This window comes from Lineus longissimus, chromosome 1, assembly GCF_910592395.1.
Source record: "Lineus longissimus chromosome 1, tnLinLong1.2, whole genome shotgun sequence".
Classification (NCBI taxonomy): Eukaryota; Metazoa; Nemertea; class Pilidiophora; order Heteronemertea; family Lineidae; genus Lineus; species Lineus longissimus.
This window is the reverse complement of record NC_088308.1, coordinates 20,383,455-20,411,379: the sequence shown is the minus strand read 5'-3', so window position 1 is coordinate 20,411,379 and position 27,925 is coordinate 20,383,455. Positions and strand designations below refer to the sequence as shown.

At 39.7% G+C, this 27,925-nt stretch overlaps 1 protein-coding gene across 3 annotated transcripts; it reads right to left on the bottom strand.

Annotated features, from left to right (window-relative positions):
- Positions 1–70: 70 nt before the first annotated feature.
- Positions 71–27,859, bottom strand: LOC135491337 (stress-activated protein kinase JNK-like). 3 transcript variants are annotated; one of them, XM_064777141.1, is made up of 12 exons: positions 27,724–27,859; positions 24,799–24,997; positions 14,918–15,047; positions 14,363–14,421; positions 13,974–14,112; positions 13,356–13,521; positions 12,342–12,413; positions 9,620–9,930; positions 8,677–8,754; positions 7,489–7,552; positions 7,002–7,107; positions 71–5,924 (listed from the first exon to the last, which is right to left on the bottom strand). In XM_064777141.1, exons 2-11 carry the CDS (start codon positions 24,915–24,917, stop codon positions 7,013–7,015), a joined length of 1,233 nt encoding a protein of 410 aa, XP_064633211.1. In that variant the 5' UTR covers positions 24,918–24,997; positions 27,724–27,859; the 3' UTR covers positions 71–5,924; positions 7,002–7,012. The 3 variants fall into 3 exon arrangements, with proteins under 3 accessions (XP_064633211.1, XP_064633202.1, XP_064633221.1); XM_064777132.1 differs by having other exon boundaries at positions 7,033–7,107; XM_064777151.1 differs by lacking the exon at positions 8,677–8,754 and having other exon boundaries at positions 7,033–7,107.
- Positions 27,860–27,925: the final 66 nt, after the last annotated feature.

Sequence of the window (27,925 nt, the reverse complement as noted above, 5' to 3'; positions counted from 1 at the left end):
AACAGCCAAGTGTTCCCAACTGTTTAGAAGCAGACAAACTGTCAACGGAAATTTACCAAACGAAGCCCGGTTTCAATTTTTTCACATGAACATATTTACTCACAAGATGGATATCAGTCATGATAAAGATACAAGCAGTTTATAAACACACACTTAGGTTAATAACAAGAAGGCGTGAAGAGAAGAGACTTCTGGTAGCAGACGATAAGTCTTGATCAAAGTATAGAAATCCCAGGAGGAGGTCTCGACAGATTATTCATCAACTTAGTACAATCTAGCCCATAACTAGACATCTGTGATGGTCTTCAGTATCTCAAAAACTAGCCTCAATTCATAAGGTGTAAGGTCTCAGAATGACACTCAAGGTAGCCTCAGTCCATATTAGGGAATAGTTCTAAGAAAAGCTCCCAAATAGCCCCACTCCATGAATTAGGTCTCAGAATGGCTCCTCTCTCCAACACACATCGAAAAACAGGACAAACTGGTTTTCATCGACTGAAGAATACCAAGTACATCAAATGAAATTAGTTGAGTTTTATGAGAATGAGTTTTATAACACAAGATACTCGAATGTGGTTCTGACATTTCATAAATACATTCTACAAAACTGATATGAAGACTTCACATAAGCCAGCACTTGCAGAAATCTTCTGTTGGTTATATTGCAGATTTCGATCACAAAAAAATTACCCCCTGGGAGTAAATAATATTAATAGACAACGTTCTACCCACGATTGCCCAGGAAAAGAATGATGCACATTGGAAGTGACCAAATGCATGGTTCAGCCCCTGAGCACTGTTCCCTCAATCGCAGTTGGCTTACACCTCTCGCACACAATCAGATTTTTCATCCAATTTTCCCCAAAAATATGCTGATTTAGGGCCTGGGGCTTGAATATAATGGCCCACATATGAGACCTGAATCAGCATTTTCAGAAAACCGGATGGAAAATTTGATTGTGTGCAGCAGGGGTAAAAATATCAGGTTTTCCAATTAAAAGTAACGTCAATAACAAAACGAAAATAGACCTCTCCTCGTCGGAGTTTGAATCCAACATCACTCAGAATCATGTTGGCTTAAAAAAAGCAAATTGTGAAGTTTAAAAAAAAACACGTCTCCTCTCAAAATGTACCAGTACTTCTTCATCTATCTTTGACCTAAATGTTTTCCTGGATAACTAGTGAGTATTATACAATTACAATGTTAAATCGATATTGTGATCCAGTTTTATGAGGCCTACTTCATGAGTGAACTGCCGCTGTTGACATTACCAAGCCTCTGTAATAAGTGACAATCAATTGATGGAGGTATGAAAGCCCATGGTCAAAGTGATATCGATTTCCAAGGGAAAAAGTAAAACTGCAAAATTAAAGAATATTCATTCATTTGAAACTAAATCTAATGAAGAAGAATTGACACCAATATGCAGTGAATGAGTGTGCCAATGATGTTTAAGGAGGAATAGCTGGAGTGATTGTCAGGCCGGTACTGATGATAACTACCGAGAGGGTTTCAAGAACCAGTCATGCATACTTGAACTCTGCCAAGTAAACTAGCGCCAGCCCAGTAGGAACAACTACTACTCGTCCCAATAACATTCGCGTAACTGCTGTGAATCAAGCCGCAGATGAACCAGTCCAAGTCGACATTTTTTTAATCACCCCGAAAGTGTACATTCGTTGCAAGACAAGAAAGCCAACCAAATGTTCATATATAATCAAGTAGTTATAGCAAAACAAGCCCCATTTATAGCATAGCTTTAAAATGCATGATATGTTATTACCACAACTCTGTGGCTACAACCAAAATTTATACTAACTGTCATGATTCTCCTACAGTCTCTCCACCACTCCAGCAGCGTGCCAATCCCCGTAGAGCAACTCATAACTGGCACACTGCTAGTAAGTGTGGTTACTCAAATAATACACAAACGCGAAGATCACTACCATGACAAAACTTAAACCAATACACCTACACAAACTTTGCCAGGTCATTAAAATTCAACTGAAACATAATGGAAATCAACTTAACAGAAATAACATTATTCTACAGGTTTAATTGTGCTGATCAATCAATCACATTGCTTGTTTGATAACCATTGTCTAAATGTGTAAGGTAAAGGTGTTATAATTATACTGCTGCGCAGTAGAACTCATGAACGCCAATTAGCCAGAGCATAAAGTCTGACATTTTTTTCTTGTCCAAATTTTTGTCGTTGAATCAGCACTCACATGCACAAAAATGCATCTAAAAGGCTCACTTTTGGTCCAAATTGGAAAATTCTAATTGGGCGAGTGATTTCGCTATCTCAAAACATTGCAGGTCAAGATGATGATGATCCTACATAAAACTTGTGACCATGTGATCGGCACAAAACATTTCGCCTTGGACAAACAGAAAATTTCCGCTGCGGGGAAAAGAATTTAAGTACAATAGCCGCACAAATAAAATCATTACAAGTAGCATGCTATCACAACATTACAATGTCATTTTGGTAGGCTACAATACCCCCCCCCCCCACGAAATAAATATTTCTAATGTAAACATGTGAGTTATCTATGCAAACCAATATGATATGTGAATAAGCCAAGCCCTTGGAGTGGGTCAGGAAAATTTTACAATTTTAGCCAATGAAGGTAGCAATGTTACCATTTTCTATAAAGACAGGACCAAATTTCTCAAAGGGGCAATGCTTATATAAGAGACTTGTGAAAACACGAAATTTATATCATTGTGATCATAATTGTGTTATTTCAATACACTTCATTGGTTAAATTTGTTTACATGTTTTACTCGCATCATTGCGAGAGACAGTAATTATAGGTGCAGTTACTGATGTTGATGATAAATCAATATACACTGGTGTTAAGGTTTTTCGCAAGGTTGAAAACTTCATTAGGCACATTATTAGAAATTTGAAGAAAACAATCATAATTTCTAAAGCAAACTGCAACATGAATACTTCTTTCAATATCAGCCCTTTGTGCAAGACACTGATGTTGTTTAAACATAATTGTAAACATGGTGCAGGAGGTTTAATCATACAAAACCCTTCCCATAATGGGTACGGAGCCCCCAGGGGGTTGGGGCTGTGAGACTATTACACTCCACATGCTGACAGGAAATAAAGTCTAACACAATATTCTAGAAATGCTTGATATTCAGCATTCTACAAACTCCCACGCACTGTCATCTTCAAAATTTCACATCCACAGTTACAGGCAATATCATGATAATTTTTGTTCTTAACTTTAGTTCCACTAATTTTCATTTTTCAATGACACTACTTCATAGGTATAAATATTGCACCTTTCACCCAAGGTTTTGAACTCTTCTGCAAATGTGATCATATTAGGCTTTACAACACGCCGCTTAAATGCAAGACAAAACAAAAGCGCAACCAACTAACCCTCTTAAACAAACAGCAGTAGAAATACACAGTCCACCTCATTCTAACTTGATCCAATTTCGTGCCCAATGGTCTACAATGACCTATATCAAAAGCACAGACAATCCAAACCAGGCTTGGATGAACTCGACTATTTTTATCATGACCCGCACATAATGTTTGGCAATTGAGACACGCCAACTACATGTACATGCACATAACACAGAATCAGAGAAATCGACATATTTTCGAATGTTGCTACTGCCTTTGATATTATTGCCTCTAGGCTCTGTTACAGTAAAAATTGATTACATGGTAACACCATTACCAAGCCATATATCAAGGGTTGGGTAAAACAGACGCATTTGCAGCTACCATGCATTTTTTCAGGCCTGAAGTATCTTTTTTCATACCAGCAAAAGAATTTATTAGAATCAGGTTTTTAACATAGCTGCATTCAAGGTCAGTAAAACAGTGCAGTAAACATGGTAAATGCAACCAGCCTTTGAATGTGACCCAACCCTAACGTTGTTTGACACTTTATCTATGGTGTGAAAAGTGTTGACTTTGGCTTCCAATTTACAAAATGCCTCTAGAATCCTTTGTGTCAGATGTCACAACCATCTTTGGTTTAACAGCTGGAGATTGTCAACACCAAAATGGAATTGAGCAGACGACCAGATTTGAATACTGGACAATTTTGGTGATTGAAACCTACTGATGGCAGTATTAATAGAAAGTTTCGACAATATGTTATTTTTCTGCACGTGCAGCACATATAATAATCCCTCTACCCGAGTATAGGAGTCTGCTGTACAGTAATGTACAACACCCTGGCAAGTATAGGAGTCTGCTGTACAGTAATGTACAACACCCTGTAACCATATACAGGCGACCTTGGCCAAAATAACATGAAATAAAAGTTACATATTAAAATTTACAATCTTTTTATACAGATAAGTAATTACAAAATCTTCTTACACAGATTTTTCGGCAATTCTTTCAGTTTCATTTTTTTTCACAGTTTTTTAAACCTCTATTAAACGAGTCTTTAACAATATGGGCTGTCTATATACCAACAACAGACCTCACAGGCTACGTACACCAATCTACAATCAGAATCTGAATAACACAAATGGAGATATTGTAGCAGGTCCATCATATTTTAGTTTTCAAATCACCAGCTCACATAAAACTTCATCAATTTGACTGAAAGTTTCAAATCAAACACACAACATTTCACTAGCCTGTTATAAAACCTCCACTTGCATCATTTTCACATACTTCTATTTCAACTCTGAATGTCTTTCTACCAGCAGTTTATAATTAACTGCCGTTTCTAGCCATATTCAAGCCATAATCCTATAGTGGACACACGACCTTCTGAACCACCACACCTCGAACAGACAGAATGCTGTAGGAACACAGCAAAGGATGAAGATAACTGCAAACATGCCAATTTTGGCAGCCATTCATGAACTTGTTTGCAAAAATATATTTTAGAGACTTTGCTCCAATTTCTGCAAATTGTTGAACTTTCAAATGACAAACTACCTGAGTGGTATTTTTGTGGCCATTGATGTTTTTGTTTCAAACATTTATGCAAAAATCACTAATTATTGGCCTTGCAAGAAATAAAGCAGTTTGTAATACTTGTTCCCTGTATAAAAACAACATCCTTTCTGTGCGTGATCACACTACATGTAACGTCAGGCGTACAAATGACACATCAAATACTTGAGATGTTGATACTCAAATGCACAGAACTGCTCCTAAAATGCTTTAGAAATACAAAGTTTGACAGAATCGTCAGAAGATAAGAATCAGCCATGATGTCTTTTCCCACATTGCTTTAGCTAGGAAAGAGAGAGGGCATATGGGAAAGATGCCCCAGCTTACACTTGACCTTCTGCCAATTTCATTGAGTAAAACAGAAAAATGCACAGAAACTATTGTCTTTTCTATTCAGTTTGTGTCATTGTATCCATCCCCATGAGCAGACGCCACTCTCTTCCCACTCAGGAGACAGTCTCTATACAGTTAATCACCTTGTGTTCCTGAGTATGAAAGATCTTTTGGCTTGAAAATATAAAGCCACTGCACTGCAATTAGGTAACACACAGCCACTGTACTGCAATTAGCCTAATACACAGCAACTGCAGTGCAAAATTAGATTCAAGCTTTCCACTGCCATGCCATTAGGTCATATTCTGCAACTGCATGGCAATTAGGTTCAATTCAGCTACTGCACTGCATGCAAGTCTGAACACGCCGCCCCATCCGCACTGTTTCGAGGGAGGAGATTCTGTACAGCCATGAGGTCACAGGTTCCATACTAAATGAGGTCGGTCCCCAGGTCCTAGCACTGCTGCCACGACATCGAGCTAGCCTCCTCACACGTACAGAACCACGTTTGGCAATAAATATTTCCTAATTTGTACAGACTCCTATATACAGAACTCGATCATCGTCGACGATTTGTATTTGCAACATCTGCCCCATCAGCACCACCTGTGTTATTTAATGCTGCACTCTCTGGAAAAAAACGACGACAGGTTATAATTCAACAAAATAGAAACAATAAAGACAATTTATATTCAAAGGCCAAGTTAGAGGATGTTGGGGTTTTCTTTTATCAAATCAAGATCTCATTTCCTAACTGTTTTGACAGGAAGTATCAAACAACAAAACTGGCATCTCATCTGTGCAAAAAAAGTGCCGGAAGGTAACCGACACGTTCAAAACAAAAGCCAGGGGAAACATTGAGCTCTTACAACCTGCCACTGCAATGACATTTTAGAGCTTCATTCATACACAGTGCATGTACTTTTAATATCAAGTTTCAATTTTAAATTTAGTTTGACAGTTTGATGTGACATTACGATCACTGCAATTAAACTACCACAAGGAAGGCATTGTGGTTATTTGATCTTGTTTTGTTACGACAATTTGTTTACTTAAAATTAAATCTAACATAGAAAGCAAATAGGAATTTTGAAAGGATGGATTGAGAAAAACATAGAAAATGACGACAAAGAGTCATCTAAAAGCCCCCCCCCCCCCCACCGAAATGAATTCATGCCTCACTAGATTGAAGCCATGTTTTGGAATGGCCAAGGGTGGATTTTATAAGAAGAAAGGATGATAAAACAACAACAACACTGCTATTAAAAATCTATCATGATGCCCCTTCGGTGAGGCAGTTGTCCAGTCATGATGGATGCTGCCAAGGACAAACAGCTCCTTTGCTCCAACGTGATTGCTTGACTCATGCACTGTAGTTTGGAGGGTAAATCAGCAGCAGCACCACTAGAAATTGACATGACAACCTTGCCCCAATAATACACCCTGTTAAACCAGTGAAAATCATTATAGCTGATCCCAGGTGTTAAGCAACACCACATGGGCTGGACCCAAACAATCTTGGTGAACATTTGTGTGCTTTTACTGCATATACATACTAGTTTTCCTTCCCTAGATTGGTTGCCTGCCAAGGAAGGATGCCAGTCTCACCTAAAGCAACCGTATAAATGACTGCTATTAAAATAAGCTAGAAGTTAATGACAGAAACGACATCAAGACCATGCACGATTTTAGAAGACTCCAACATACCTTTTCACGACCTATTTGGAAGGCAACCTACCTTGTGTATGGTTGTGCATAGCATGGCTGGATCGTTCCTTACATTCGTAATCAACAACTTCCTTATATATTAAATCTGGAAAGGAAATTTATTGGTGAGGAATAGGCAAAAAACCGACACCCAAGTTTCATTGCAGCTGAGTGTCAAAGGAAAATGCCTAGAGGCAAATAGATAAAAGACTTAATGTTGACAGTTGAATTTTCTAGGTGGAAGGTTACGAATTGCACTTGCAGGCAACAAAGTGCAGGACTGCAAATGTCAAACCTCTTGTTATTTATTTAAATGCACCAGCTTGATGTTTCAAGAACATTTCATGGCTTTCAGAAGTACAGACAATGAGTTTGATGAAAAACAACTTGCCAAGCCCTCTGGGATTTAAGTCTGGTTTCTGGCAAAAACTGAGATCATCAAGTTTCTTGCTCAAGTTCACAACCAATAATTTGTTCTTCGACTTACCCTTCCACTGGTCGACAGTGTGCTCTTTCTCATCGACTGAGTGATCGTACGGGGCAGGAGCAGGCTGAAACGAAAACAGGAACATTATGCTAAAACTCAACCAGGTTTCAGGCAACAACCTACGAGTTCGAGGCTGTGACAAAAGTGAATTATTGAGCAGCAAAGGTGAGGGGTTGCAGTGTTGCCAAGTAGCCATGATATTGTGACAATTCCATGAGACCTCAGTCAGACGGGGAGAACACCATGGACACTATTTGACGGCAATGACATCAAATGTGTAGCAAGTAAAATAGCTTGGCTGAAAATAGGGTATTGGCACCTCAATCTCAGACAGCACTGATTTTCAATGGGGTATGCGTCAAAACAGAGTCAAAACTGACTACACATCTGTCACAACAATGCAATACCCTTGCAACAGTCGTCACGTAGCGGCAGCCGTGGTATGCTGTACCCTATAGCTAGATGTGCCAGACTAAACTGGTAGCAGTCACTACACATTAGACAACTGTAGCACACAGGGTCTCAGCACTGAAAATAAAACAGTCGGCAAAATGTCAATGTTTTATGCAGCGTGCATCACACATCGATCTTGGTTGCCTGATATGAAGTACATGCAACAGAGGCAGAAAATAATGAAAGCTGCATTAACATTACACGTACCTAGCTGAAAGAGAATAAGCGGAATGAAGATAAGCCTGAAAAGAAGGTTTTGTTGAGTACATCTCAGCTGGGTTGTACTGGACATCCTAACACACAAGGCTCTGAAACCCTTCTGTCTCAAAGCACTTTACATTCATTTCCCAGCCTGATCGAGAAACCGTTCTATAGAATTCAAAGAGCGCACATACTCCACTACATTTAGCCATTTCAGGCCAGTTGAAAGTATCGAGTTGCACTGGCCTAGTCTTGAACCCATGACCTTTTGATTACAAGTCTAACACTCTTCCAATGTGCCACCACGCTTCAATGTTTATGACGAGAGAGTGCTTCAATCTATGGTGCAAAGGGAAACAACAGACACATGCAAGACAGTGCTTCCATCTAATGGTACTGTCAATAACTAGACTGTTCATATTGACTGCTATAAGTAACACCAGCCACCGCCAAATACAGAACACATGCTCCGGCGACAACTGAAAGGGAAATGAAGCGTGGGTCAGGGAAGGCCCTGGGTTAGAGTTAACCCACCTTTGTGCTACTGGGCCCGGACACCCCAACGGTATGTTCTTTGTCATGTTTAGTTTGACCACGTGGAGAGGGTGCCGGCTGAAACAATAAAGATGAGACGAAGTTAGCACAAAACCCCTCCTCCTCTCACAATGACGAAGGCCTTTTCGGGACAGGTAGTCACGTGTTTTCTGGCATTTTGATTTGGTCAATTCTTTATCGAATGATGTACAGTGCCGCCATATTGGACGCCAAGCAAATGACAACAGATGCCCGCGATGGAAAAACAAATGAGGTCATATCAATGCGATATCACTGACACACACATTTGGTAGATGATGTCATACTGTCGTCCAATGTGGCGGCAATGGCCTCATCTATGGGAAGTACTGTAAAACCCAATGCTCTTTGTGTAATAGGCAACACCTATTCTACAGTATTACGTGATTGGTAAAGTACCACAGATTAACAGAACATTTTATATCAGAAAATTCTTTGTTGTGCCATTTCATATCACCAAGGAGATAATACCAAAATTTGAAATCCTCTTACAACCATATAGTTTCAACTGTTGCAGACACAAACATGGTTGGTTGACAGTACTTCCCCAGTTCTCAGAAGTGCGAGATAAAAGGCCTAGAAAACTTCCATCTTCAAAACAAGTCAAATATCAATAAAATGTGAGATTCTTATTGAGGCATGCAGGAATTGTGTTTAAGCTATTCTAAGGGAATTGTCATTAGCAAACTTTGTGTATACTGGGTAAATACCACAAACTACGATCAGCATGCCTTATAAAAGTCGGTCACTTTAGGGCGGAAACTAATAACGCTTACAGACGCATGCTAGATAGACACAAGGTCTTATAACAAACAAGTTCCTCCAAAGAGGTAAAAAACTTCTAAAATCTAATAAAAAATTGGTCGAATGATATGACAATTGCAAGATTTAAGAGTCAACTCACCGCATTCACTTCTCCATCGTCATACCAAACATTGATATACGGATGCATCAATGCCTGGTCGACTGAAATTCGTTTCTCTGGGTCTATCACAAGCATCTTGGACAAGAGACATCGAGCCTGGTGGGCTTTTAATCCAGTGTGCTCGGTACTGTCGGGCGGGAAGAGGACATCTGGGAAGAGCTTATCGATCGGATATCCGGTGTACCGGGGCCGATTCTCCACGTAACTGCGCACGGTCGGCTGTAACCGCTTCATGAATTCCTGTGACGGCGTACCTAACTGTTCGATGATTTTATTCCATTGATCTATATCTGTAGGCGTGGTCAAGGAATGGTATCGTCAAAGTTCAAAGATATTCCAATAATCTTTTCACTCAGTGACTTGAGCAGTGTACATTGTATCATAGACCCTTCATGTAGCTAATTCAAAAATGGACCTTGGTGTTCTGATGTAAATCATAGCTAATACTTGAGCTATGACCCGACATTTCATCATGATAAATCGTGTCAACAAGAAGAGCCAACTGAGGTCAATGACCTCACAAAATGACACCATGACATGAAACATGACCACACAATTACTCCCCAGTTCCGTGAAACCCGGGCAGACATGTGTTGCATTAATTTCCCGATGAATCAGTCACACACGATAACTGTGTCAAAGAGATCAGGGTTTTCTTCCCAGTAACCATGGCAACCAGTAGCGATTCTGATGAGTATTTGCTTATCTTCATATGAAATGAGTACATCGACGGAAGATGTGAAAATAATCGCAAATTGAATGGAATCCCAAAAATAGCTTTTTTTGCATGAGAGATCAGCGTAATCGAATCAAGAAAAAGTTTTCTGAGATTGGCACTCAGTATTCTATACACGTGCTGCATGTTCAGAACATTTCACCACTGAGATATCGAGCATTTTGGCATTATTGTGTTTTGGTTGCATGCGGTATCAGAACTGGTTAACAGATGACACATACATGTTAATGCCTTTATAGTGTTTCACGACATACATCGCACCCTAGTCAAGTGAGCAGCGAAGCCTTCTGTGAAGAACACACAGTGAAATCCTAATTGGGAGACAGGCCTTATCACTTTTAAGCCAACTTAAATTGTCTGCAACTGTTTATCAGTTTCCAGCATTATCTCTCTTCTTTAGTCTGAATTTGATCATTGTTTGAAGTTAAGCTTCAATTTGAACTTGTCCACTCCCTCTTGTATCAACACCAGTCAGCAGCACCGGAATGATTCATAAAGAATATTGAAATGATCAATACTTTTTATCAAACAGAGTCTATTGACGATTATGATAGCTATAGGCAAAATGTCTATTTTTACTATCATTGATAAGTCGGCTTGTATCCTTATAGGGTGATGGATCAACCGTTTCAGGCCTAGATCCACCAACGGGTGAACCTCCCAATGGTATTGTCATTCAATTTCGTGCTTAACTGCTCACCTTTTTTAACCTTGCGCAAAACAGTATGTGATGTTCTGATGGCAAAAATAAGAGTCACTATTAGAGATAACAGTCACTTCCAGAGTGTGGTTATTACTTGCCTAAATGTCAGCGAAGGAAAGCTGAGCTTTTACGCGGAGACAAGAGCTGTAGACCACTCATTACAAGTCAGTGTGAAGGCTGTGCAGATCTTTAAGTCATTGGCGTAGGTGTTTGATCCTGGCACTATGATTAATGGAGGGGTGGATGTGGCAGACGTATGACCTTTACTGACCAGCTGAATAGGCACCTGCTCCAAAATCAAGCATGTCAACCCAAAAGGGCAATAACTATGGTCTGAGGCTGCTGTACAATCCAGTAATTGTTCTCAATATAGCTTCCTCTGCCCAGATGACATTCAGAAATCTCTGATAGAGAGTATTTTTGGTGTGGTTTTGCTATCAAATTTATGATCCGATGACATAAAGAAAACAACTGATAAACTTACTAAGTTACAGGGGGTCTTTAGGCAGGAGCTAGGGGGTCAAATAAGTGGTCTTCAGGTGACTTTTTTAGAATGCACAGTTAGAGGCTTCTGTTGTGTCGGATTCAGCCTCATACAAGAGTGAATAGTTTCAGTGTAAAGTGATACAGGAGTGACCCCTGTTGGGGACCTTGTGTAACTTGGCCTGACCAACCTCATGCCGTTGGTTCATAACATGTTTCTTGGCGGGTTAACAAAGTCTAGACAAGCAGGGTTGAAAAGTATGGAAAACTTTCAAAGCCATAGCATGTTGTCTGAAAACATAGGGTTCAATAGAATACAGTCAGTGAATCATCAGATCACAAGACTTATTAATCCAGGGCCCAGCGAGAGGTATCAGTCGGGAAACCATGGTGAATAGCGCTAAATGTTCCTTTGTAATGTAAAGTACACCAACTGGATAAAGAACAACAGGGGAGGCAAGTATTGATTTTTGAGCTCGACAGAATTACCGGAACAAAGTGAGTCCCATTTCCGCCCCCGATGGCTTCTGTTTCCATCCAAAACCAACAACAAATGAATCAAAGGCAAATTTTACGACCTTGACTCATATACAGAAGAAATTGGATTCGAAACGCTTTCAAATCGGCTTATTTTTCGTTAGATATCCAATAGTTGTCAATTGAAGCGAGCGCTTAGCATTTTCAAGTTGACAGAAATTTGACGATTGTTACGTCGGTCTCTTTCAAAGAGATGTCAATGTTTGTGTCATCAGAAAACATTCATATAGTTTTAAGGATACGATCTGTTCCAGGGAACATCACACCACCTCGGATCATCTCGCCCATTATACATCCTACCGACCATATATCGACTGAAAAAGAATAATAGAACATCAAACAACAAAGTGAATGAGCGGGAAGTATTCTCAAACATGTCAAACTGACAACTTCACGGCTCTAAGCAACATAAAACATATGGGAATTTGACTTCTAAAAATTGCAGAATTTGCACTTCACGCCACACTGGCTAGAAATAGAACAGCTCATCAATTACACAGGAATAACTGTTGAATTTTCTTGACAGCATTCTGCGCGTTTATGAAATATTTAAGGACATGATGTATAGCCCTATTATGAGTAGGAAGCTTGTCTGCAGATAAACATCACATACCAACCCACATTGAGCATTCCCCAAGGGTTGGCTTGAAATCAATTTGAGGGGGTAGGCCTCCATGTATGATAAAATGATGACAGTCATGAATTATAGTGTCATTTTGCAGCTGTGTTGAACTTGTGGAGTTTTCTTTCCTCCAGTTATAGTTTAATGGTATAAGTATTTTTTTGTAAAATCATCAATCAATTAATCAATATTTTCAAATGTTAAACCACCACCAGCTCTAAATTCGAAATCGAGACTTTAGTTACTCAATCAATTGATATTGAATTTTAAACCTGATAACATGCACATAACATCATTGATGACAGTGTGGGGAAGTCGAGAAAAATTGGAGAAACAATCTCTCGAAAGAGTTAAATTTATAATGAAAGCTTAATTAATTGGTAATTAACAAAGTTTGTCAATGTCAGATTATCGAACATCGCATATGCGCCCATTGAGATCAGCAGGCAATATACAACCTTCCCATCCTGCACATTCTACTCGTAAAAATGATTTAGTTGCTGCCATTTTACTATTGATTTCAACCAAGATCTTAAAATTTGAGCAGACGCTCGGACATCCTACATGTATATATGGGATGACTACAGTAGGCTAAAGCTGCAGCTCTCTGCCACAGCTTTGACACTTCACTTACCATTTTCTTTATATCCCATCCCTAGAATAACCTCAGGCGCCCGGTAATACCTCGTTACCACATATGGGGTCATCATAAACGTCGTACCAGCCGTTCTCGCAAGCCCAAAGTCCAATATTTTTAAGGTACAGTCAGATTTGACAACTATATTACTGGGCTTTAAGTCCTGAAACCAAAAAGGTAGAATGGTATTTAGTCTTGGCCCTTGCTTCCTAGTCCTCTACTGACCCCAGTGGAATGATATTTGCCAAGAGAACCTCTTCTTTGACCAGATTTGTGTTTCCAATCCACTTCTTTAGCACACTGCAGACAAGCAACATTATCATAGAGCGAAGCAATAAATATTGCAGTGTCTATTGCAGGGAAATCTGCAGACTTATACGAGAGTCCTCTGCACATTAGTGATACTCATCTTTTAACGATGTGACATGTCTTATGACTGTGACAACACTTTGACAAAGTGAATGAATTAGCATTCAACAAGTGATTCAGTCACATTAACTAAAGGCATCAAATGACAGCTTCAGTGATTTTACCCGCACACTGGCAATCGTTCTGTCACTCACCACAGCGCCCTGTCATAAAATCAAACCCAGATTTTTATCACATAGAACTTACTCTATGTATAATCCCTGCCGAATGTAGATGTTTGATACCACATAACATCTGATATAGGAGATACGACATTCTCTCATGATCTAAGTCCATCTGGATGACTTGACACAAGTTAGCGTCCATAAGCTCCATTACTAGGTATCTGAAAATGAAAAGTGCATGTCAGAAAAATGCCTAAATGCAATGTTATGTTTATGATAATTTATGTACGCTACCCGAAATGAAAGCCTTTCAACAAAGCATCAACATCTACTTTATGGGATTCTGGTCTTGGTTGTGGCGTTCCTTTGTAATCAGATGGGTTTGATACTAGCTCAATTTCCAACTTCAATTAATAGCGCTATCACTCAGTTGTTTATGCTGTCTTTCCTTTTCAATCTTTGAATACTTACACATCTTGGAATTCTTCTAATGATCTCTGCGGTGTAAATGCATTTAAAAGGCCAATTATCTGAAAAGTAGCAGAGCAGAACTTCAAGATAACGCGAGCGCAATCAAAGAGTGAACGACATGAGAAAACCTATCATCAAATTTAAACAGCAAGTAAATTCTGTTTGCACGAAGAAGCAATGAGGTCTGATTTGCAGCGATTGCGTTGACATCAAAGTGAAAACATGCGTGTGACTGTCAATTCAACCTCGATTGATCAAATCATAAAACTTTGGGTCTTCTGCAATCACCAACATTTTTCGTTAATGATATGAAATCTGAAGTGATTTCATGGATTGGGCTTTACAGGAGATAAGAGACGGAACTTTAAGTTTGTAACCCCATTCTGACTCATTATCATTTCTGTACCATCTTATCTTCAAACTTTTGTTTAGGAGGACGTGTAACAAGTCCCGATATATTCTGCACAGCCTTTTGCAATGACTTACCAAGACCAAGAATAAATAAAGACTAGTTTTTACTAATTCTTGCCAAGACTACACCCAAGGAATACTTACATTTTTATGGTTCACTAGCTTCATTAGAACAAATTCCCTATACGCTCGTTTGGCATGTGTAACATTTTGGAAGGGCCGGCTAAGTTTTTTGATGGCAACATTTTGTTGCGTACAAGTATCGTAAGCAGCACTAAAAAGAGAAAAGGAAGCAAATACTTTGAGTGAGATTGAGAATAGCTTTAATAACTAGAGGCAATTTCTTGAAAGAAATTTACAATGCAGAGATTATCTCAATGCTGAAAGTAGAAATTAAGTGATGACACTATAGAGAGAGAAGAATGAAAACCTACATTGTACCCCCACACTGTCATTAAAACAAGCACGGAGAGTGAGAGGAGGATGACCACTGAACATTGCTCATACCCCTCCCCACTCAACTTCATGCTGCAGGTGCCAATTTCACTGTGATGGGTTTTATAGACAGCTGAGCTACCTCCATCAACAAAAGTTGATTGTGGTGACCACGATCATGATTTGCCATGGGTTGGAACAATGGTGCAACCTCCTTCCCACACAATCGACACATAACACCTCCATCCTTGCCAAGCAGGCAACAAGTGAGCTTAGTTGTAAGTGTACGACATCAAGAATCGATGAGCGATAATTTTTCATGGCATTTGTTTAGGAAAAGTCCAATGTCATGCAAACCATCACATCAAATAATTGCAACACAACCAGTTTCATTCGCCAACAAATCTAGTCAAATCCATATGTTGCATGATCGTCTGAAACATTTTTTCTCTGTCATGCAACCTGTGCAACAAAAAGGATAATTCAATCAGATTGAAAGTTGGTGTATGACAGGCTCATAGGAATATTGTGATTAACGAGCAGGGGAAAAGAAACTGGATAAAAGTCCAGCGTACGCACCCATCTATACCAACATTGAACGAGACAAGATGCATATCTGCCACCACAAGACAAATTCCTGTCCTGTCTATACCAAATGTAATTCATGATTGAATGATAGTAACAAAATTAGACAGTCCGCCAGTAGACAGGTGACATTTCGCAGTAATTGAATCAGCCCTCATTGATAAAGGCAAGGCACACAGCAAAAAAACTCACTGGTATCACTGCTGCAGAAATATTTGAATTAGTAGCCATGGAAGCAATACATTTTACTATGAAACTGCAAGTAGTATTACTTGCATTGACGGAAGAACACCATAAAACCTGAGAGTGGCATATCAAATGAAACTTTCTCAACTTTTCATATCATAGTCTATAGTATATTTTATGGTGTCACTGTCGTGTAGCCACAATGACAGACTAGTGCTACTTCAATCTGACAAGGAAATCATCTCGTAGAAATACCAAGTTTACGGTGTTAAGAATCGCAAGATGTCTTCTTCTGAAAATTGGTTAGATTTAACTCAAAACATAATGTCCCCACATCAAAAGACAAGACTGATCCAATCTCAAGCCTCCAATGATCAAACCACTATCCCCATCAGCAATGGCAATACAGTAGAACCTCCCTCTGCGGACACCTCTGCCAGGCGGACACCTCTACATAACGGACACGTCCGGCCAGTCCCGATTTTTTCTAAGTCATTTCCAATAACAAAAACCTCTGTACGGCGGACACCTCTCTATTCCGAATTGCGGAGAGGGCGATAGCCAATTTTTGGTCCAATTCCCTCCCAATTACGGACAGTAGGCAAAAACAATGGCTTCCCGCTTGCGCTTGGAGAGTCAAGTAGGCCCGACAGGTGTGATATTCGCGCAATTAATCAACGTAATTACCCCATGGCATTGTGTTTTTGTATCCTAATTAAGCCACGGCATTGGCATTGTGTTTTTGTATCCTAATTAAGCCGTGGCATTTGTTTACTCATCTTTTCAACTAATCACATAGGCCTTTTGTGTCTACGGACACTCATAAATCCACGCGGTTTTGTCAGTGTTGCGGCGAATATGCGTTAGTAGAGAAATTAGAAAAAAATAATTATTTATCAAAGGTGGCTGATGGACAGAAATTATGGTGTTTTTTGACACATTATCACATGTCGAGGAGATTTTGCAATAAAAGGGGCACCTTTTACTAGAGAGATTATTCACGCTCTGAGTTCCAAAGTAGCTCACGTCATTCAACGCAACATCACAAGCAAATACCGATCAGCCAACAGGTTTAAAGTTTCTACGCTAGATGTCGACACAGAGAAAACCAAGACCTAGAAGGCGGGAACTTCAAATCCACCTATCGGACGATTTGGCATAACCTCTCTATTGCGGACACCTCTCTATTGCGGACACCTGGGCCCAGTCCCATGGGTGTCCGCAATAGAGAGGTTGTACTGTAGATTCTTAATAATTTCCGTCCCTAGCACAGACAATATCAACCAGATGAAAGAAATTCGATTTGCATTGAGCGACCAACAATTTAGATGGACCACTGGCACAGTTGCGGCACTCGCCAACTCAATTCTATCAATAATATGTCCACCTTCAAGCTATTTGTGTCTGATATTGGACTCGAGACTATTCGATACTGGCAAAATAATATGTGATTAGTATCAAGTAGACACCTGTCGTACAACCAATTTATACCCTAGACCCCTATATTTTTGCACGCCAATCTGTTCCAGAAAAACTCCAGCAAAACGTTTTTGAAGCTATAAGATTGTCATTGGAATCATCCCCAGACAAATTTCCATAGTGAACCCAGCTTGCAGGTTTTTATCATATGGTAATTGTTGATTCATTCCAAGTATGGAACTAGCACAAAATAGTGACTCACGTAATGTCTACAGCTGTTGCCGTATTAGTGAATGCGATGTTGGACTTTCGTTTCCCCACATAACCTATTTTCACCACACCCAAACCATACAATTCCATATAAATTATGGCATATGGTTATGAGATGATTCATATAAACACTTCAGGAGAGTTCAACAGATAGTTTCTCAATGACTATTGAACATCCATGATCAACAGATATAACCAGCAATATAAAACTATAGGGTTACATTGAAAATGTCAATGATGTTGTGATTGTTGAGGGCTCCCACTATGATTTTTTTAAACACTTGGACCTTTTTAGGAATATCATCTTGGAGGCCAAAGAAATAGTGGCACAAGGGTGGCCTTTAGCACTGTTCACTGTATTCCCAAATGGAGGTTTTTGAGATTCGTGAGAAAATATGTTAGTTCCGCTGACTTTTAAGAAATTTTGGAATATAAGCCACAGTAATTTGAGCTATCATGCTGTATACCGCCATGTAACACTCAAATGCCATATATTGAACCCAAGTGGTGTATTACCTGACATGATTACTCTGCAGAAAAAAACCTCTCACCCACCAACGCAAACACTGGAAGGGGATGACAGTCAAAACAGTCGTCATTGACACTCTTGTTATAACATCCTGAGGGTTGGATGGCTGGTGAATATACATACGCAAAGGGCGACATACATGTAAAGAGGAGAGCAATCCCACTCAAATAATGTCTCTATTTGCACACCACTGGATTTTTCGATATTGCTGCTTTGAAGAGTCAATGATTGATCGGTGAACAGGATGGTTTCATAGTTCATGTTTCCTTCCAAAGTCATTCAGTGAGGAGGGCAAGGACATGAATGATAATAATGGTGAATTGGTGAGCCCCTGATAAGCCCAAGCCCAAGGTCAACATAAAACTGTCACAAGTAAACACACAGTCGATAACATGCATTTCCTTAATATTGCCTATCAGAATATCAATGAGGAGTATCCATGTCAAAGAACAAACACAAAATTTTGAAGATGGCAAAGTTTCACTTTCAGCCAACTGATGATATTGGGTTCGTCAACAACATACAAGAACAACCCTGATGCTTCAAATATTATGACACCAAAGCTTGAAATTTTTATGAAGCAATTGATTGAGAAGCTTGGGGTCATCAGCCCTGGATGTCAAAGGGAAACAAAGAGCAGGAAACAACCTCTGTGGTGTGAAGTGCTGCTCTCAACAGCAGTTCAGAGAAATCCATTTTACCGTTGCCATGTGATGGGCTATGACATGCATGCTTGTTTTAAAACATGAAATAGATTTTGAGAACCTGGCAACCAAAACAATGAGGAGGGGAGAATAAATCATTTGAAATGTGACTTTGAAAACAGTGCGTTTCAGATCATTCAACACTGCACTGAAATGTGTATGTCAGGGAATAGCTTGACTGTATATGTCAGGATCATTCTTCCTGCAAAGTATTTAAATCAAAAACCGGTAGTGAGGTTTTTTGAATTTAAGACTTTGAGAGGGACGATCATCAAAAACCCATCTTGCCAGAATCAGCCAGTCAGCTCTCCAGTTTGTTCTCCAAAAATAGCGCCTCTCATGATATTGTCCAGCAGTTATGTGAGGTCATTCATGTCGTAATCATCATCAAGCTCCAACGATCGTGCTGAAATTACCTAGGATTCAGTTGCTCCATCGGCATCTGAATAGAGACAGCCAGAGCCAAAGATAGTTCAACTATAAAAGTGTTATCTGACTTCAGTGAATTTCATTGACAATAGCTGCATTAGGACTAATGCCAATGTTGCTGCCAATGCCGCTCGAGCAACTGGGCCCTGAAAAACAGCAACCTGAACACACCACACGACACAAGAAACATGCCCTCATCATAGTCATCACATTCACCCGATAAACCAATTACGTTGCCACCAGTTGCACTACCAGGAAATAATCCGATAGATTTCTCTTGAGGATAGCCCTCGAGCGATCGACAAATTATTGAGAATATATTCCAGAAAATATGGACTGGGTCAAAATTAACATTCGCCATGCACCTGGACTGTCAGACTACTCCTGAATAAGGCACTTTATTTATTTCTGATAGTACATTTTTGTTAGTAATGTACACACTACAACTAGAGGGTAATACATGTAAGCCGCATGCTCCATCATTCTAGTCTACCCATCAAACCAATTATGCAGCCACACGTAGTTCAGAAAAATCTGCCCATTTTCCCTGAGCGTTTACCCTCAGGAGGTAGCTGATGATCGAATGAGCGACCGAAATCAAGTAATGCATGTTCATTGACCACGATTCCATCAAAATGTGCGATAATCAATGCTATTATAAAGACGTGACTCTTTACAGTACACAATGGGTTTCATTGGAATGGATGTTCCCTGAAGACAGCTCAAGGTGAAATAAGCCATCATGGAAAACGCTAGCCAATAATGACATTCATGAATTTGTACACTGGGTGGTGATCAGAGATAAGATCCGGGAATGCCGTGTAACAGAATTAGTTGGCTGTCCCATTGATTGTCATAGTCAGGGGATATAACTTCCAAAAATATTGACTTATGATGATGCAGAGAATAAACACAGTATAGGCCTTGAGAGAACCTGATCTATTTCTTCAAATATTCACCACCTCCAGAAGAGTAGGAACAGTAAGATTGCCCCCCTCCCCCTGTGTAGTTTTCTGACTAAAGCTTGCCGGTCATCAATCAGATGGGTTCAACACATCTTTATTCTCACTAAGAAATCAATAGGACTGGGCGGTATAAACTAGCTAGCAACTACATACATGTCCCGCTATACCGCTAATTTGAAGGCAACATGAATCAGGAGTCAATCAATAATCGGACAATACCCTTGAGAGAAGGTCAAGGTCATGACTGTTGCTATCTTCTTTCACTTCGGTCCATGCCAATTCCTGGTAGCTGATCACAACAGATCCTTCTCCAAGCTACAAATTATCATCTGTTTTGCCGCCGGAGGAACATGCTGTCTATCTTGAAGCACTTTCAGGTGAAATGCATTTGCTTGAAAACAGTGTCTTCAGCTTTCTGGGCAGTACCTTTTTTCAATGTAGATGAGACAGGTTTCAGATTGTTCTCCTTGGCAATAAAAATTAATGCTGTCTATCTTAGTGGCAGTGGGGGTGTAACATGAGAAGATGTTGTGATGTCAAAAGTGAAGGAGGATCAGACACATCCGTGACATTTAGTTTTCTTTCTCGAAAGATGATCTCTCTGTTGTATTGTACGAAAGCTCTTCACGACTTTTATTTCTTTGCTATCAAAACAATCACCTGAATGACCTACACAACAAGACCAAAGCTGTACGATTTTTTTCATGTCCATAGGTTTTATTAAACCAAATGAAAGTGAAACAACCACAGATGGTGAACTATACAAAAAATTTAGAAAGATGGTTTGCCTTCATCTTCAGTCGTTCCTTAGAAAGCCTGCTATCAGTATCAGAACAACAAGAGAATACTTCACAGGCCAGGGGCCAAGTGCTCACTGTATCTATAGCCAAATCTAACTGACTGATCTACGCCAGAAGTGAGAAGGAACATTTTGATGGGTGGTGAAAATGTAAAAGTAGGCTATGATGCCGATTGTTACAAATTCACTTTCACGATTCATCTTTGTTTGATTACCACATCCTCCGCTGAACATAAATTTTGAGAACATGCACTTTAGAGTGGATTCATGAATATTTATGCGAAATGACAGCAGCACCATCCAGGGACCTGTGATAAACATGCTCACTCCACACTGCAACACCATTGATGCAGAGCAGGTGATTAGAATGCAGACAGTTTCGTTTTTAATGCAGTGAGCATGCACCTTTTTATACAAACATACGATAGTGTACTGCTTGAACCTACAGCAGAATCTACGAATCTTGCTTGTGGTAAAGCTGGTATGTTACCATGGCTTGCAAGCCAGCTCTATCCAGGGATCCATAAACATGCAGCCACACTGCCACATAAATCTCAGCATATGCAGCCAAGCAATATAAGGAGATGAGCATGAGACATGTTGAATGCTACCAGAGCTGGGCTCGCTAATAATGCTAACAGAAGACATCAGTTTTTCTTAGCTTTACATATAGGTTTTATGACATACTGCAGTAATTTCACAGCTTCTGTGTTCTCAGCAGTAGTGCACTTTGTTGCAATGAAAATTCTGCTACATGCAAGCTAACGAGCTAATTGTGCATGCTAACAATTTATGCTCACTTTCAACAACCGAACACAGCTCAGCTGCACATTCACATGACTATGCATGGTCAAAATGCTCGACACTGGCACTGCACATGCTCAATATCATGAATGGAGCATAAGCTAGTGCCACGCAGACTTACACATGTAGCGTAACAACACATAGCACTGCTACGTTCCTAGTCCACCACAAATAAACCAATCAATGAAGCTACTGAAATGATCTGCTATCAATAATTCACCCGCTGCATACAGATAGATGTGAGATCACTTGACCAATTTTTGTTCTGCCCGCAGTAACCTAGGATGAACTATGAATGTTCCTTGGGGTCAAGGCTTTTGAGAGATAGTTAGCAAAGACAGCGGAGCTATTGATTGAGCCAAACTGCTCATTTGGCCAGGAGTGCATCCCATATTGTATTTTCAAAGAAGCAAATAGTAGTTAACTCCCTCGGATAGGATGCTGGTCCATCACAGGATTACTTACGAGTGAAGAATGGTACCCATTCACACTCCTCGGCGATGGAGTGATGCTTTTTGGGGTTCAGCTCATATGTAGGAGTCTTACTCAAGGACACACTGAGGGAGTTAATCAGTGGTGGTACTTCTGAGAGTCCAACCAATAAATTCCTGACCATGAGCCCCACATCCTCACCACTAACTGCTACAGAGTTCACATGATTACCAGAGCTTTTCAAGCAAGAACCCTGCTGACTTCACGGTCACCACTCCCTGATCACCTTTTTGAACCAACCAAACCATGACCTATAAAATGTGCAATCACACTGTTGCTGATGTCTTTATCTGCTGGCCCTGTTCGATGATCATATGCTTCATGTAGTTGCCAATTCCAATCGAAGTGGTTTGATGGACGGATAAAGACCACCATGATTGGTTGCCATGACACCCTTGCTGGGGGCGAATTCGCTATGCATTTGTATTGGAATCTCTCCGCATCATTACTACACGATCCTGGGATTCTGACACTCAGTCAACGAGCGAGGCAAAGTTGATACAATGATAGAATGGTAAATAAAAGTGCAAGACGAGTGTGTGCGTAATCTTGACTTTCATTTGTCTTGAGCTCAAACTTCTGATGCAAGTGTCAAAGGATGTGGCTTTTTCAAAATGCTGAGAAGTTGGCATGAGTTGAACCTGCAAGATAGTGCTCTTGCTGATGTCTTTATTTGAGAAATTCTTTAAAATGCTGGGAAACTATGACAGCCAGTTCGGAAACTAATGGCTATAGCGATATAAGTTAGACTGTTTATGGCGAAATATCATTATCAATCGCGTCAACTCAGTATGCAGGTATCGACAAGTCATAAACCGGGAAGTCAACTCACAATGCCCCATTGGTATTCCGCCAAAATATCCTGACTGATTATCAATGTAGAGATTTCTAAGAATTCCTCTCGCCGCTTTGCTACAAGTGACCGTTTTGTAGCTCGGGTAATAACCAAATCAATGATCTAGAGCTGAAGGCTGGCCAATTTCTGCCTCGTGGATTGACAATAGCCTAACGACCCAGATGAGGTCAGTGGACTGCTAGCAGGCATATCAATTTCTGCTTCATGGACAATAGGTCGTCAACCAGTGAGCAAGGTCAGTGAACAGCCAGTGTTTGCCTGACCTACCTACCTACAGGCTTTCGATATCTATTCACATCTTATAAGTTAACTAGAAAGAAACCTGTAAAATGAACACTCAAACATTCTGCTGCACATAACGCTAAGATACTCTCGACAACCGAACAGGCCAGATGGTGCAGATATATAGTAGAGAGAGTTTATAGATGGTTAAATTGCCCGATAAAATGGTCAGGCATCGCTGGCTGGTGTTTACACACGCATAAATCACGTCCAACAATAAAATATGGTTTATGGCGGTAGCCATGAATAATATGTAAACCAATTTGGTTGCACCGCACAGGAAGGACGTGACTGTTTGGAGGCAATAACACCATGCATGATTCGATTTTTTTCACAGCGGACACATACGGTAATGAGACACTTCATCAAAATCGAAAATAAGTCAAATCTGATGAATATTACTTTGCTTTTGTACTGACAGACAAAACTGCCAATTACACCGCCATGCGTCTAGAATAAAATCAGCTATCAGTGCACTAATGAGAGGCATCATCTGTGACGGCAGTAATGCCATTCTATAAATATCATGACCACACTTTTAATATTCTACCAGCCCGGAGATGTGAAGGACCTTTGTGTCCTGATTGTCTGGAACTAAAGGGTTAAGAAACTGGAGAGGAAAGTGGAGAGAAAATTAATCAATGAATATTACGCAACAGTAGAACTAGAAATACATGTATCTTGAGACTGATTCCTCTCATCATTATACATTACGAAACATGCATAAGAATATATGGATTCACCAACAATGACTGCTGAAATGCCATCATCATAACTTGTGATTCACACCACAGGCGGTTATTTCTTTCATTATACTGACATCAGACTACAGTTCATCAACTATGGCTATGAGCAATACAGACTGTCAGGAATAGGAGGAGGGTGAAGCCACGGCTAGTCTTTATATCATCAACACAATTGCTAACATTTGATAATACCAAGAATTTATATGTATGATTCTTGACTTTGATGAGTTTTTAAAAACAATTCTCCGGATGAGAAGATATCTGCAATGTGATTGGGATGCTTAAATGCAGATCCTGTGGCATCAAAGCACTTGCCACAGTGATCAATACTGTGCTTTAGCTGGTAATAATCAATACCAGTACCTTAGTTGCAGCACATCACATCATGCACTAGTACAGTAGTAGTCTCAAAATCAGGGCACCTTATCTGAACTTTCTTTAAAAGGCTGTAAATGAATTCTAAGATTCAAATCTGATCCTCAAGAGAAATAGGATATTGAAACTGACTTAGATACAAAACTTACCATACAATGCCTTGAGCACCAGAACCGATCGGTTTTAGATTCTGATACCTTTTGAGGATTGTGAATATAGAGTCTCCAACAGTCTCTGTGTAGAACTGACTGGGATGTTTGTTACTCATAGTGAAGGATGACGCGGGCTGGATTGAGCAACACTAGACGGACACCATGTTGAGCTGGTTGGTCAGGATGGAATCCACATCTGCAAAAAGAAAACACTTCGTCAATACATGGTTGCAGAAATTCCTGATTCAATCGTCAATTGACGAACACTTGATGCACACGAACTAGTCTGTTATGACATGTTCAATGTACTATGTTGTTGGATAGACTTCTCATCTGCAAAGACAAAATGAAAACATTTATTGAACGAGCCTAGACTGAGGAGGGTTCAAGGGAGATTAGAGAGGGTGTGAACTGTCCCCCAGTTCTCCACTACAAATGTATGTGTGCATTACTCGGTCGTAACTCAGAGTTTGACAGTGGACAGGAGAAAAACCAAGTTTATAACTGAAGATATAATTTGAGGGAAGGGAATCACCATCAGCGGACCGGGTATCAGGACAATTCGCAACTCATCTAACATGTCTAATGAGGTCAAATTCCAACTTGACACACGATGTTGTTATACTCTGAAATGTAAAACATTGAAAAAGGACAGCACAAAAAAGTACCGTACATTGTTTGCATGAACAATATCACACTTGTTCTATTTTAGCATTTTATATATTTGAACACTCACTTTACCAACTCTGAAAAATCCCAGCGAACTTGGGCGTAACATGAAAATATCGTTTTTGTATTGTAAAGATAACCCACTTTCCATCTCATTGCCTGCGACACTTTGTACTTCAAAGTTCCCGACAATAAAAACCTAATCAATGAGATGAAGCTTCCTCGAGGCAAAATGTTCCAATTTTTTCCAAACAGAGTTTTTAGTTATTTAGAAGGCGCGTTTTGTGCATGGTTGTTTTGAGTTAAATAATCTTGTTTTTGATCATGTTTGAATAAAATTTCAACATTTCCAGGCAGTGATGTTCTCACTTGACCCCAGTCAAGCATTGGATTAGAACCCCGAACAAGAAGAATGTTAGAATTGAAACCACTTTGATTGATTGAACAGACTTCACCAAATTCATCAGAATTCAGCCATGTTTATCATCACAAGAAATGTGAACTCACCGCATCATCATAGAGAACTTATTGATTAGGGTCCAGATCAACAACTCAGTATGGAGTGTATGGAAATGTACATGAAAGCAGCATGCAATCAACATAGACAGTCAGTTAACATGGAAACAGCGAGAAATGCTCCCGTCATGTTCTCAAGGACAAGATGCTTTTAATGAGACGGAGGAGAGGACTCCTTTAATTTTGGCTACGATATGTATGGTCGTGTACCACAGAAATCATTAAAAGGATAGATTACGGGATGATCTTGATTTTAAAATTCCTTGACACTGGCCTCTCATAAAGATTTTATGAAATCTCTCAATGTACAATTTTTCATTTTGGTATTTTAATGTATTTTTAAGGACTGTTTTTTGATCCAGCTTTCACAATTTTTCTGGAGACACTTCTCCTTTTGCCTCAAGCATGTACTTTTACAGTAAGACATGTAAGATACAGTTTTGTACGTACACTTATGTAGCACAGCTGACGTGGTCTAGAATCTTAAAGTTTTGAAAAATCAGTCAAATATTTGGAGGTAAATTTCAACAATTGTTGTTTGTGACACAATAACCTTTGAATGAAATTCTAAACCAAGTTGATGATGAATCTACCTAAGTGAAATGTCTTGTTTGTGCCACTTAAAACATTCTAAAATTGAAATGAAGATCATCCTAAAATTACATGTATAATTTTTACTTTAGAAAATAGAAGGATTTATATACATACATGGTGATGATAAAGGCCATACATTGTATTTTAAGACATTCCAGGCTGTAAAAGCATTTTGCCTCTCTCTTAGTCTATATGGGCATTGACTGTCATGATTGCTTTAATTATAGGTCATATCTGTTGTTACGTGCGAGACTTCTCAAACCATACCTATACTACCAATACCATCGTCATATACGGGACTGAAGTTCCGAAGTGACGTATTCAAATTGGCAGGTCTTGGGCTTGGCTACACATTCAACAATGCCGAACAATGACGCACGAATAGCTAACGACAAAAACAACTACATATTTTTTCAATCATATCAATCTGGATAGGCAGGTGGTACGGTAGCCATCATTCACTTCCAAGTTGCATAGCCTACCCGTCAGATGAAGTGCGTGAAGGTTGCGAAGAAGGAAGACAATGGTAGAACACAATGTGTAGGCTGGCCTTGGCCGGGGAGTCTCAATCATGTCAATGACGAAACCAGTAGAGTAACCACACCACACTTCGATAATTTTGGATGAGACAAAACGAAATAAAAGGGTCATACTAAACAGCGTCCACCAGGTTTAAAAGCATTTAAGGTCATCAATCTAATGGTCGAACAAAATGAGAAGACCATTTTCAACATTTCCGGAATGTTTCATGATATTTTTGTGCTAGATAAGCGAGTTGTTGTCTAAAATGTACCAGCGTCCACCACCCAGTCAGGAGGCCATGTTTGACTAGACTTGGCTCCCCATACTAGCCATAGGGCATAGGCAATAGCCTACGTACAGGAGCCTTGTGATTTTAGACATCATCTCCCCTATCTAACTTACAGTCAACCAAATGTCATGAAATATGTTTTATGGTGTACTTATTTCGTTTATGGCTACTAAATTTTATTTTGATGACTTTATACCCGATTGTAAACCTGGTGGACGGCGGTGGGCGCTGGTGGACGCCGCTTAGCATGACCGAAATAAAATGACAAATTCGAAATTGACAGGATGAGTTTAGCCCTCGATTACGACATATCCTGAGGTATCAGGACTTACCCAAATAGCTTATTATGTTCCTTATATCGTGTTTTACAAATCAGAACGTTAATAAGAATTTTGAAACAAGCAATAAATCCTAAAACGTAATTTTATATCGAAAAATAAATGCCAATATGCCGCAACTCCACCATTTGCAATCAGATGTGTTGACGTAGGCAAACCCTGTGTAGATTAAATTTTCTAAAAATAGAAACAGTAC